General features: G+C 35.5%; 1 protein-coding gene across 1 annotated transcript in view; it reads left to right on the top strand.

The window, feature by feature from the left end:
* Nucleotides 1-12371, top strand: part of LOC139737670 (uncharacterized) — a 30130-nt gene extending 17759 nt beyond the window's left edge. Inside the window, exons 5-6 of the mRNA XM_071648346.1 lie at nucleotides 7182-7249; nucleotides 8333-12371. Of these exons, the coding sequence (XP_071504447.1) occupies nucleotides 7182-7249; nucleotides 8333-8510 (246 nt within the window). The 3' untranslated portion in view covers nucleotides 8511-12371. The remainder of the gene's footprint in view (nucleotides 1-7181; nucleotides 7250-8332) is intronic.
* The last annotated feature ends 2427 nt before the right edge of the window (nucleotides 12372-14798 follow it).

Genomic DNA, 14798 nt, shown 5'->3' with positions numbered 1-14798 from the left:
TGTCGATGTGAAAGTTTCAAGCATTGAAAAAGGCCAATGGCTCCAATTTGCAAAAGTTTTGTGCCATGAATGTTTCTGGTTTTACAGTACTCCTTTCCCTCTTGCTCTTCATGAGCTAACGATGTTGTTTTGCTTTTGTTTTTGTTTTTGTTTTGTTTTTTAACTCAAGCATGAAAGTAAGAACCAACATAACTATGTCTGCCAATGAGGGAATGTTTTTGTCTGCATTGGTTTCTTTATTTGTCTGTCTGTTTGCAAAATAATAAGAAAAGTTGTGAACAGATTTGGATAACCTTACCGGAAAAAGTTGATACTGACACAAGGAACAGACGATTAAATTTTGGTAGTGATCTGGATAACTGCCTGAATCCAGGATATTTTTTTGACTTTTATGTAGGATTTCATTGGTGAAAAGGGCAAACAAATGAGGGAGTTCAAGCTGTGCGAATTCTGAATTATACATGTTTATATTTGTCTATGAAGGGCACTTTGCCAATTACAATGTAGTTGCAATAAAAACAACTGAGTGCAAAGTTATCAATTTGAATAACCTATACTTATTTTTATATAATTTTGATATTAGTGAATATTTATGTTCAGGTCATTTTGAGACTTATAAGACACATTCAAACATTGTCAACTTCCCTATCATAAATATGTATACTACCTGAGATGATTACTCCTGTGATTATGTCCAGTTGTCATGTGAAACATCCAAATTCCATGACTACATGAATATGTGTGATTTTGATATAGTTCTACTGCTTTGTTTGTATTAATATATGATTTTCTATTGGCCAGTCATTTTGAGCATGGAGGGGCATTACACTTTCAGATCTCAGAAAGTCTGACACCTGTCCAAATAGAGTACAGACTCATGGCACTTTAAAGGGATCGTATAGTTTTGTTTGAGACCTAATTTCAGGTTTCTAACATTTTTTTGTGAGATAATGAGAAACCTCTTATGGAATATGAAAGAGCATGTAATTCCATGAGGAATTCAACATTTATTTGATGAAAATTGGTTTTGAAATGGCTGAGATATCCAAAACAGAGCGATTCTGATAAGTGTGGGGCCCACACTTTATTACGATCGCTTTGTTTTACTTTGTTTTTGGATGTTTCAGTCATTCCAAACCCGATTTTCATCAAATAAACTCTGAATTCCTCTTAAAATGGTATGCTCTGTACTATTTCATAAGTGTTTTCTTGGTATCTCACAAAAAGTTAAAAGCCCAATTCTCATCTCCACCAATACTGTACTATCCCTTTAAGCCTGTGCTGGATCTAGTAATATGGGTGTAAGCTTACTCAGAGACCCAGCAAGATAAACTGGCTTGATGAGTCATATCAGAGAGGTATTGGAGAAGGCAAAGAGACAAGAATCTCTCCTCTACCCATGCCCTGTGCCACAGATCTAGCTATCTATAGAATTTCTATTTATTCATTTCCAGCAGTAGGGTGGATAGCCCTTTCAGCATTGCTGATTTTCAAAGGGATCCACTTGACATACATATTTGATAAAATTAACATAAAACAACTAAGTTCACAATAAAAACTTGTACACCATGGGTATAAAATCATTTGATTTAAAAAAAAAAGCTAACTGACAGTCAAAAATTGATATGATACATTAAAATGATTACTATAACAGAATAAAGAATGTGATTATATATATATATATATATATATATAACGAAGAATAAACCGGTAATGCAATATTTCGCCAATATAGAGTTTATTGAGCAACATGTTTGGACCTTATATATATATATATATATATATATATATATATATATGTAGGATATCTTAATTGAATTGAATTTTAGTTTTCACTTGCAGTTCCAATTCATTGTCAAATAGTAAATTTATCAGGTATTACATTTCAAGTCTTATGCATTTGATAAAAAACAAGAAGAAGAGAGAGATATGATCAGTAAAAGACAAACTCATGCAACAATTAAAGAGTTGTATATGCATTTGTTTCCAATATCACCATTATGTGAAGATGCGGGTTATTAAATTCCATTACTTTGTGGTTATTCTAGTGCCTGATTTAAATAAAACAAATTACTGTTTTATTCACTTGATTTATACTAGCTATAAATGCAAGCTTGAATCTGGTGTGATATTGGCACTTCAACTGTGTGGGGGAAAAAAAATGCTTTCACAAAGCCTGAATAGTGCAAACAAAACCCTGCCTTCATACACCTACACAACGCAGGCAACGTGTATGCCGTCATCCAAAGCAGCAGCTGTTTGAGGGTGATACAAGCTTTGTGGTAAAGAGCTGCTCAAATATCACACGGCAGAGCTCTCTGTTCCACCATAAATTGTAAAGTGTTGGTGGGTTGGAGGCATTACCCATCTCCAAGCCATTGTCATGACAAAGAAGAAGCTGGCCAGAAAGAAAAATTAGATACATGACCATGCATTTACAAAACCAACAAAAAGTCACAAACCCCAATTTTAAATGAGGACACAAAACTGGTGAAATTGGTCAGCATGATCAGTCTTTTGTTTTTATACAGTATTTTCTTAAAGAACAAACATTTCTTCTACATAATTTTAAAGTTTGGGATCAAAAAGTAAACCTGGGAAATTATTAATTTTACAGTTTTTAAGTTTTTGATTATGCATAAATTTTACTGGCTTCTTTACATTTATTATTAGTACCCATTAGTGTTGAGTATGCACATTTTTACTGACCCCTGTACATATATTGTTGGTCACCTAAGTGTTGTTTTTGGGAGGGTTTAATCCTCACAAGTTTCAGGAATTACTGTTGGACTGCAAATATAACAACATGCAAAATTGTTGCAATAAACTGAGGTAATAGTGCATTTATAATAACCTCTTTGTCAATTTGCAAAAATAACATCTTGCTAAAATGTCAGTGACCTCCTCATTCACAAAAATATAACTTTTCCAGTATTTTTTTTTTTTTTTGTACAGCCACTTTTGATTTCTCAATACATGTGGATTCTTTGATTTCTATAAGTGTTTTGACTACCAGGAACTACCTTTTTTGGCAGGCAGAAATTTATTCAATTTTTTTCCTTGTGTAATCTTGATGAATTTCAAACTTTTTTATTTATACAAATATACATGTATAATGAAAAATTATGTCTTCTGTAACCACCATCTTCTCTCATTTAGGCTGTAAAAATAGCATGCACTCTTTTGAACATTACAGTGATATTTTGCCATCAAAGCTAAACTGTGTTCATGTTCATCCGAGTCCTGAAAATATTATGGTGTATGAATGACGATAATTTATCTAATATTTCAAAATGCAATGAATACATTATGGAAAAATTTTATCAACTAAACTGCATATGAAATCTTTTAATGGGGTATCAATGTCACAAAAGAATAATTTCAAGCTGACTTCAACTATATACTGACACAGTTAAACTATGATCATTGTGATTTTCATACTCTACCACTTCAAATATTCTATTGACAATTTTGTTGTTAAAGTCGACGCCACCAGCTCATGATGCTGTAGGATGGCTCAAGTTCAGCCCATAGACTTTATTCCATGATGGTTAAAAAAACTCTTCATACACAAGATGGCCAGTGGTTACAGTGTCATTGTGGGTAGTAATGATACCCTGATATTTGGTCACCAAACAGGATGCAAACCTGTCCGGTGCCAGTAACTAAAGATCTGTTTTTGTAGCTTTGGAAAATCATTCACTAGTATGAATCAGGGGGATTTAAACTATATCCGAAAGAAAATCACTGGTTATACTGCCAAGTCAGAAAAATAGAATGTGTAGAGTGTGTACTGTTTAAAGGGGAAATCCAGTCAAAATATAAGTAAGCGTGATAAGAAAGAATAAAATATTACGAGTTCAGTAGTATAATTCTGTACAAAATCGGATGAAAAATTAGGCAGTTAATGACATTTACAAGTTTTGCTGCTTTGTGGGGAAACAGTTCTTGAACAGTCAATGTGAATATGCAAATGGCAAAGTGAGCATGACATCTCCTTACAACTTACCATATAGGTTGTACATACAATTTGGACATTTCCAGTCTTTCATTCAAACACAATTGTTCCTGAGGGTCAAATCCTCGTATCTAACTGATCACTGTTTTGAAGTTATTCAACAAGGAATAACAACATGTTTCAGACTTGAAGGGCAGAAACATTGAATTTTCGTCATTTTTTTTTGTACACAATCAATTGAAAATTGTGAGGGTATGACATGGTTAGCTCACTCATTTGCATATTCATATCCACTGTACAAGAACTGTTATTGCAGAAATTATCAAAACTTAAAAATTCATAAAATTCTTCCTTATTTTTCAATCGATTTCAGTCAAATTTTTACAGTTGAACTCATAAGATTTTACTCTCTTTTTTTATCAGGCTAACTTATATTTGGACTGGATTTCCACTTTAAAGGGAAGAAAAACAGTCCAGTCAAGATCATCAGTATTAAATAAACTAGTGGTTATAATATCAGCCTGAATACTTTGTATGTACCAAACATTGTGTATCCTGTAGGTAGTAAAACAACTTCAACTACAATGACAACGATAGCAAAACAGATAAAATGGACAGCTGACAGACACATACATCTAGTAAGCACATAATCAACGTTGGTGAAGGTGATGGGACAAACTATCACTTCCAAGGCGATCTGGATGTAGCTCTCTTTCTGAAGCGCAGCTGAGGAAAGATAGCGTTCACATTCAGCTCGCCGAGGAAGTGATAGTTTGTCCCATTGCCTGAAACTAAAAGTTGATTATTTGCTCTATATTCCACACCTAGGGTCCTAGAAATTCCCATTTTATTGCACATCTGAAACCATTTTAGCTGTCTTTAGGTATCCTTAGTGCTTAGGCTAAGTGTGCGCGTAGATGACAAAACAATGAATTTGCTGCGCGCACCGCGCGGCACTGAAGTGAAAGTGCGTTGCACTGTGCACTATCAAGTGACCTAGTTAAATGATAGTCCACAGTGCAACGCACTTTTATTTCGCGCGTACTAATCTCGCATTAAGACTGTATGGACTGCCAGAGATCAGCAAAACAAGCAGCTGTCTTTATAGATGACAAAACAATGAATTTGCTGCGCGCACCGCGCCACACTGAAGGGAAAGTGCGTTGCACTGTGTACTACAATGTATCAAGTGACCTAGGTCTTCTCAGGTGATGTGATGGGCAAAACTATACTTTATCACGTGATCAGCTCTTGACCAATCCTATCGCAAGATTCTTAGTATGTGGAATATAACAATTACTATCAAAGATCACTCTGGATCCAGCTTGTCTTCCTAAGGTATCTCCTTAACCCATTGAGCACGGGCTGATTTTGCTACAACATGCATTTCCCATAGACACTTGCCCAAGTGTACTTGGGACTCATCCTCAACGGGTTAATATGGAAATTATGAGCATATTATATGTGTCTCCTTAAAGGACGAGTCCACCTTCATATATATATAAGGATTGAGAAAATGCAGCAATATTAGTAGAACACATCAGTGAAAGTTTGAGGAAAATCGGACAGTCCGTTCAAAAGTTATGAATAATGTAAGTATCTGCGCAGTCACTGCTGGAAGAGAAGACTACTACAGTGTATGATGTCACATGCGTACAACTATATAAGGAAAATAAAAAGAGAATTTCACAAAACTTTACTTTTTGAATAAAGTGCGCAGTTCTTTGACTTGCTACTGACGTATGTTAAGGGTAATATTATTCCCCCCTGCCTTCTGAAAAAGAGAAGTCGAGTGTTCTTTTGTTATGCGAGAAAAATGGAAATATGTTGAATTTTCTTTATTCTTTCTTTATATCGCTGTACTCATGTGACATCACAAGCTATAGTAGTCTTTTCATCCAGCCGTGACTGAGCAGAAACTTCAAAAATTCATAACTTTTTAACGGATTGTCCGATTTTGCTCAAACTCTCACTGATGTGTTCTACTAATATTGCTGCATTCACTCAACCCACATGTCTATGAAGGTGAACTTGTCCTTTAAAGCTGGATCCATAGTTTTATGTATTATGATGATTTACACAACACCTATGAGAAAAGAATGGATACGCAGACTTCAATAGTGCTATGAGAAAGAAGATTGGTTACCGCAGTTTCAACACTGTTCCTTGTGGTTCTAGGGATGGGGGGGGGGGGGGGGCACAAATTGGGGTCTAATTTTACATTTTCTTCTTCTATGCAAAAAGCAAGGTCAAATTTGTTGCCAGAGTTGGCAGGGTTGGTAGGGTAACAATACATATAGTACAAGGACCCCAGAACCTTCAAATTTTAGTATCTGTGTAAATATAAAGCATACAAAGAAACAAACAAATATACAAATCTTGTTTAAAACCGCAAACACTCCTGAGTAATGGCAAATATTAGTGAATGTACTTTCAAGGTTTATATAAAATAAAATGGTAGATCCTGGGGTAGGGTGGGGTCTGAATTTGGACCAGTTGGATATATTTCTTTCCTTGTTTTTCTTTTTTGAAACTGCACAGCAAAGTTTCTTGATACTTGCCAGGTAATTTTGCCAGTGTCATTCAATGTAGAAATGCCCCCCTCCCATTTGAAATGTTCTCAGGTAATAGTCTGCAAAAGTTCGTGGAATGTGAACTTGTGATGCTCAAGTGAGCATGATACCCCAAGGTTTCGGGGGGGGGGGGGGGGGGGGGGGGATGTTCGTATTTTGTTATTCCATATTATTTTGTAAAGAGATGAATGACACTTCAATATGAAAGTCTCTTTCCATCATAAATTTCCAACCTTCGTGGCTGGAAGCACATTATGCCTAACTATGCACCATCAAAAGTTGCAAACGCCTGTAATCATGTACAGGGGATTTGATGCTTTTGTGTGCTTAAATGTTTCTTGCTAATGTAGTAACTTTTCAAATCACTTCATATCATTCTGTGAATGATGGTGTTAGGCATAGCAGAAATTCGACATTTTGAGCACTTTTATTTTCATTTTGTGCATCGTTCACCCAATCTGCGAAATTTTCCACAAAAGGAGTGCAAGATCCTCTATAAAGATTGAAAAAAAAATGCAACTTGATAAAATTGGATATTTATATGTGTGATACAACTATGTATTAAAAAGTACATGGTAAGTTGCCCTTCAAGACGAACTGTTGTTATTCAGAGTAAGCCAAAGGAATGTTTCTCTATTTCTTCTCCACAGATTGTAGGATCGTACAGTGGATCACCATACGAAAGTTTCCTGGATGGAGTTTTTGTTGATCAATTCGTGTGAGTGTGTTAGCTTTTTTTACCCAATATTAGGCACCATATCTGTGCTTCCTGTTAATTAGGGCAATACAAAGTATTTTTTGTGTGTGTGCTTTGCATGAGTAGGCATTTATGTTAGGGAAAGTACCCATTCTTTTCCCTTGATTTGGCAGCTTATCCTCCCGACCCTCTATACCATTTATAAAGCAAACAAAACATTAAACACTTAACATTTGGTTAACTACCAAACTTGCTTTTAACTTTTCGTGCTATTTGGATCCACCTCCCATCCTCGGTGACAGTTTTAAAACAATTTCAGTACAAGTCCATGAATCAGTATTCATGCCAGCTTCCAAGGAAATCCTTGTGGATGGATGAGGAGTAGAAGTAAGTGATAGGACTAGAAATGTGGAATATTTCATGGTGTGAAAATTCAGGCAGATTTCCTGCTCCAGTGAAGCAGAGGAAAAAATATTAAAGAAACAAGTGTTTGTAAATTTTTATATTTATGGGAGATGTCAAGGTATACTTGAGTATATACTGTAAAACATGATATATTCGCGGCACAAAATTTTCGCGAATTGGAGCCGACGGCCTTTTTCGTGGCAAGAAATTTTCGCGAATTGCCTCTTGCGTTCAATGCATATAGTGTAGATAAGAAATTTCGCGTGCATTTTAATTTCGCGAATCTTGGCGCTCGCGAAATTCGCGAAATTAAAATGCACGCGAACATGTCTCGTTTTACAGTAGTGCACTGCCATTATAACGAACGTGGTTATAATGAAATTCCTGTTACAACGAAGTAACAATTCTGCATTCTGCAAGATTATCCAGTCTATGTATTTTTATTGTTTATTTGTTCGGTTATAACAAAATTTCGATATCATGAAAGATAACCGCCGGTCCTGAGGACTTCGTTATAACAGGAGTTCACTCTACCCACCCATGAAGTCACAAATGATCAGAGTTATCTGAAACTGCCTCTGCACCCTCTAAACAATGAATGAATTGATAGATAATGGTGGACAATCTTCATCAATGACAGTAGTGTGTATCTGTCACTCACAATGTTGTGTCATGATCTTATCATAACTCCCAATATAGAAATTTTCGTGGGCGAGTGGAGATTTCATTTACCCTCCGTCTCACACAACTGGATGATGACAACACCAGTCCAGATGCCCAAGACTATCTCATTACAGATGTGAGCGATGGACAGTTGGGGACAAGTTCCTTTCGTATTATCAGTCATAATATCATACTGAGAACTCCTAATGCTTAAATGAAGGGTTATTTTTCTGCTCAGTTGGCAGTATCGAAAGAAAATTCTAACTGGCAGGATAACAGACACAGAATTAAATTCTGAGTTTTCTTGTTTATCTTGTTATCAGTGTTGTTTAATCTGGCAAGAATGGCCCAAGATTGATTGTAAATGTAGATTGTCAAATTTATCTGACTTAGACCTGGCCTGGACCAGTCTTAGGGCTCACTAAAGGTTTTAATGCTTTAGAGAGCCTGAAAAGCTTACTATTTCCAAAGATTCCTAGACTTGTGACAGTAGAAAAGGAGGTACATGCAGATAGCAACTTTGAATTTGTAATTGAATCTCAACCCTCAGATTTTCCAGTATCAACTTCACTTTATTTTTTTTTTCAGCCTTTGGAATTTAAGACTTAGTTAGGGTAACACAGTAATGGGTCAGACATGACTCCATGCTTGGCATGATGTTCATACATGTAAACTGGTGTTTATACATGTAAAATGGGGTTTTTACATGTAAAATAGTGTTCAAAATACAAGTAGAATGGTTTTTGAACATGTAAAATGGTGCGAAGTAGTGGCTGCACACATAGAGAAGTGTTCATACCTATATGCTGCTAACCCGAAAAATGTCTACTAAATGTTTTGACCCCAGTTTTGTTGTTTTTTCTCTATTTTTTGAACTTTAGATGCAGTTGCAGTTGCATAGTACAGTTGCCTTTCGTGGAAGATTAACCATGTGAAAACTCACTAGTCATGTTTACTTTTTTTTTTCTTCAGCTATATCTGCTTGCTTTGTAATTAAGATTGATGGGCTATCCTGTGCACGTTTGGATTAGAAATTTAGGGCGAGGAGGCATGAAGCCCACTTTCAATACTCATTAAGCTGCTTTCTATTTTAGGGTGGGATAAGAAGGTAACTCACCAGATGTCAAAGAAAACACTTAAAATAAAGTTTAGATTGTCACATAGTAACCTTCTTACCTTTTCATTGTATATGAAATCGAGAAGCCTTGATAAGTTGTAACAAGTATTATGATATGAATGCAAACTTGCAATATGACAATAGTGCAAAGTAGTGCGTTAGTCTGCATGATTATTCAATGATTCTATCAAATCATGCCTCAGATCCAATTTTAAAGACTAAAACTTCTGTCTCTAAAAGGATATAGTTAAATGGGATCAGTCGTTTTATCAAATCAGTTTGCAGATCCAAATTTTAAAGACTAAAACTTCTGTCTCTAAAAGGATATACATGTAGTTAAATTGGACTGGCATTTTGTAATTCAATATACTGAAATATTGTTGCCTATTAGAATAAATGTGCTAGGTACATGTACATGTTATTAATCTATTTGTTCTCTCCAAGATTGTGATTAAACTCTCTCTTGTTCTGTAAAATACTTTTAGATGTGAAAATGAGGAGGTTAGGATGTCAGTTCAGCAGATTTCACTAGCATGATGTAAACAATTTACCGTCATATCCTTCTTATCTTTATGCCCTGCATACTTATCTATCATACCAGGCATTGTAGAAAAATTTACTGTAATTGAATTGCCTGTTTAGTCTCCTCTTTATTTATTTTTTACCAACAAGTTTCTCTTTTTCATCGATAATACCTGTGAGTATGTTGAGAGTGACATGACATTAGCTCTACCTTGCTTCTGTCTAAAATCTGAAAATTTGCTGGTTGCGGCAATCTGTCTGTATGATTGTCACAGATGGGTTTGTGATGCTGAAGTGGAATTTTGATTGTTTAATTTAATGTGATATGTTTGGTGGAGAATGTACAAGTTACTAGAATTTAAACAACAACTCAAGAAAAGTCAATATATATACACATATATGCGTAGAGTAATTGCTACATGCAGACAAGAAGAGCTTGCCATGGGCAAAATACAAGACACCTACATACAGTGAGATTTGCGTTAATGCTACATACCATTGCATGGGAAAGTTTAGCATTGCTCCTTTGTATTCTTCATTGTAGAATTTTTGCATTTCTTGCTACTTCGTCTTTTTCTTCTTCTTCTTTTGCCATCATGTAATAGCTGTGTACTTTCCTTGCCACTGGAAAAAAAGTGTTAAAAGTATTTACTGTTGTATTTAAGTGTGTGTTTTGATGAAGAATGAGATACGCAGTCTGTGTAAAAACATTCAATACTGTCAAGTAAGCCTTATGGATGGATTTAAGGTCTAAGTGGGTACATTGTAGATGTAACAAGCAGACCTTGAGATGAAATTCATATGCAGTTTTTGTGCCAGATCTTAGCTGCAGAAGACTTTGCAGCCAGTGTATGGTGTAGTGGACAGTTTCGTGTCGTCTTTGATGTGTAAACAGTGCAAATATTTGATACTTCTTAAATTTTCATGGGCACCTTTAGCATGACGTGGAACATTCAATGTTTGTTTTCCATGTTAGTATACAAATAATACACAGGTGAGAGTGCGTTAGCGGAGATGCAGTAACTAGTGCACTTGAAGGTATTTACAATGGTGAAACATGCATGACATTCTGAATACCTGAGAGTGAGCTGCATCTCCACTTCCATCACAAAGTTAAACCTGTGCCTTATTTGTTTTATAAAATGGATCTATGAAATACAGTTTGTTTACCTCCAGGCTTATAGGTGAATACTAGTCAGCTAGCCTACAAGTAGAACTTGCTCAAAAGCCAAGCTGTGTTCAGAACTCAGAAACTGTTTACAGTAAGCAAGTGATTGAGCACATGCTTGTTAGGCCTACTTATTGAGTGCCTGCTGCTGAAATACAATTTATGTACATTGTGGTGTCATTGAGAATTTAGAAATGTCTTTTTGCTGCACTTTTTTTGCACACATACATTTCAGTAAGAAGATTAAGAGTGCACGTCTGACTCATGTCAGCACCTGTGATTGGTTACATTCTCAAACTCATTTTATATGAAATTTGTGATATATTTTTGGTCTGCACCTGTCCTAGACATGTCTTGAATTTTTGAAGCGAGTGACAGAAGGTGTGTTTCAATCTTATTGTGTATATGCATTCACTAGCATTGTAACATATACTGTATATAAGGCAAGAGAATCTGAAATCTATCGCGTCTTACTTTGAAGGGATGTTTGCGCATTTGATGTTATTATTTTTACGTGTGTTGATGTTTTTTTCATGTCAGTTCATGTTTTCCTGTCGTATTTGTCAGCGAAGCTGTTCAGCGTTCTTTTGCTTCCATTATGCCACCATGCCAATTGGTGAACAATAAACAGTATGAGTTCATTGCCAACTTGTGTGCTAAGTAAATTGTCTTTGCTACAGTCAGCCTATAACTTCAAGCACAGAGTTCGGCTGTCCATTTCAATTCACTTGTGGTTTTCATGTCTTCATTATAATTCAATGTCTTGCCATCTTAAAAAATGGAGGCCATTTTTATGTTTGACATTCAGCTTTCCCATGATACAGGGGATTGCTGTGTCTTTGTATTAAGGATATTGTATACATCTACACGTACATGTATATATATTTTTTCTAATATAGTGGACTACTGCATGCAAGTCATTGTCAAGTTACCCAGGGATAAATAAGGTAGATGCCACAGTATAGATGGCATACCAGAGTGTCCTAACATAAATGAAGGTAAAATGCTACTAAATCCACCTAATCCATTACATATATAAGCTATTAGAAATTTTGTGAACCTAAAGTGCATCTCAAATGCATATGAAATAAAGGTTTTATGCATGTAAACAATGCATCACTTAAGAAGAATAACATTTCTGACAAATCAGGGCAAATTAATCAGTAAGTTTTTTCTACAGTGTATTTGATTTTGACATTCCAACCTGAAGAATTGCACATTCAAATGAGAAATTGATCGTTTGCAATATCTTTCTGTATTGTACTTGACTGGGCAAAGATCCTACAGTGTATCTTACACCTACAGTGTATCTTATACCTACAGTGTATCTTATACCTACAGTGTATCTTATACCTACAGTGTATGCCAGCCATGTCTGGAGGGAACACATGTCAAGTGTTATTCAGAGGGCAACATTTTCCCCCTTAACTCTTTATGTGCCATGGTGTAAACCCTTGTGTGCCACATTATTCTGAGACTGCAATGCAGGCATGCTTTGGTCAAACACTCTGGATTTCAAATCCATGTTACATTTTATAGAATTTGTTATGCTGGAAATGCAATAAAAACAAATTTCTATAGTCATTTTTCTTTCAGACAACCATTAGCTACATGATTGTCCTTGCAGGGCTTTTGTACACAAAATTTACTCGCAAATCCAATAGGGAACTACACCACATGATATTCAATCACCACACAATGCAAGCAACATATGAGAGAATGGAATTGCAAGTCAAGCTTTCATTAAAATGTGGCATTTTGGAAAAAACAAATAAAATCAATCGGTTTGGACAAGTTTGTGCATTTGAGCAAAATATGTGAACTTGGCACGCTGTTGACTGAGTCAGGCATGCAAACATGGCAAACAAAGAGTTAAGCTTAGAAATAAAACCATCGGAGTGAATGCACCATTGAAAATATGATTATGATTTGATGATAATTACACATTGAGTTATCATTATTCTCTCCAATACTTTGTCTGAACTGCAGTTTGAAAATAGTTTCAACTTTCCTTTTGAGAGCTCATAATGTCATTGGACCTCACAATAGTCTGAAATCAGACCAATCTGAATCACCGGAAGAGTCAGGACTGCTCTAAATGGATATCTGACTGAAACACGAGTCGGTGAAATAAGAAAGGCCCAACTGCATTTTTTTCTTCATTGGTTCTTTGCTGTTTCAAACACAAGCTTGCTTTCTGAAGACTTTGCACAACTCATTATTTGACTGAAAATCAATTTGTTATTATGTTTACTCATGTGTCTGTTTATATTCAGTATTTATAGGAATTTTTTAAATGAGTTTTATTATTTGTAAAGTATTAATTTGGCGTTTAAAAAAATGATTCCGTCTGTCTATCCGTGAACAATGTGGTTCATTGCTATGTGATTCTTTTTTTTTTCTATCATTGGTATATGCCTTGGTAATCAGCATGCTATATGGTAATAAATAAACATATACGTAGTGCCAAACCTGTCTTCTGAGTATCCTTCTTTTCTCATCTTTGTTGTATGATATCTTATGCAACTTGCTATACAACTGGATGGCATGAAAATCTATAATCAAAAGTCATTAGACATTGATTTCCAAAGTTTGACACAGTTACATTTTCTAGACTTACTCACATCACTAAGTGATATACATTTTGACCCATTTCAACTAAAAAGTTACCATAGCAACAGCAAGAAAGTCAATGACCATATTTTCCCCCCTTTGGGAAAATCAGCTGCAAAGTGTAGCTGCAGTAACTTGAGTTTGAGATAGGAAGTCTTTTTCTTTGCTCAAAAGTTTTCGCTATTTATTATTACAATTGTTTCTGGTCAGTTTTTCCTTCCTTGTTTCAAAATATATTACAAAAAGCTGCATCGCTTCGGCGATCCCTCACATTTATTCCAAAGTTGATTTACATCATTTGGGTTTATGTCAGGTTAATGTGTGTGTGTGTGGCACACATACACATAGCTTCTGACCACACGAGCAAAGAGAGTTAAGGGTTTGGGACGAACACCGATCTAGGGCTTTCAATAGCTCAGTCGGTAGAGCACCGGTCTAGTAATCCGGAGGTCTCGGGTTCGAATCCTGATGAAAACCCATTTTCTTTGCTCAAAAGTTTTCGCCATTTATTATTACAATTGTTTCTGGTCAGTTTTTCCTTCCTTGTTTCAAAATATATTACAAAAAGCTGCATCGCTTCGGCGATCCCTCACATTTATTCCAAAGTTGATTTACATAATTTGGGTTTATGTCAGGTTAATGTGTGTGTGTGTGGCACACATACACACACTATAGCTTCTGACCACACGAGCAAAGAGAGTTAAGGGTTTGGGACGAACACCGATCTAGGGCTTTCAATAGCTCAGTCGGTAGAGCACCGGTCTAGTAATCCGGAGGTCTCAGGTTCGAATCCCGATGAAAACCCATTTTCTTTGCTCAAAAGTTTCCGCTATGTATATATATGTATATATATATATATATATATATATATATATATATATATATATATATATATAAGTAACAAAGCTGCAACAAAGTTCATGCTGTATTCACCAACGGTTTATTTCTTCACACAAATTTTCGAGAACCGTTGGTGAATACAGCATGAACTTTGTTGCAGCTTTGTTACTTATCTTTTTATCTTGCCAACACGTGGACTACCTTATCAACATATATATAAATATATATATATATATATATAT

Source organism: Diadema antillarum, unplaced genomic scaffold (genome assembly GCF_040938485.1).
Source record: "Diadema antillarum isolate AM-2024a unplaced genomic scaffold, OU_Dant_1.0 seq00000698_RagTag, whole genome shotgun sequence".
NCBI classification, from domain to species: Eukaryota; Metazoa; Echinodermata; class Echinoidea; order Diadematoida; family Diadematidae; genus Diadema; species Diadema antillarum.
The sequence above is the reverse complement of the archived record's forward strand: the minus strand, read 5'-3'. Positions and strand labels throughout refer to the sequence as shown.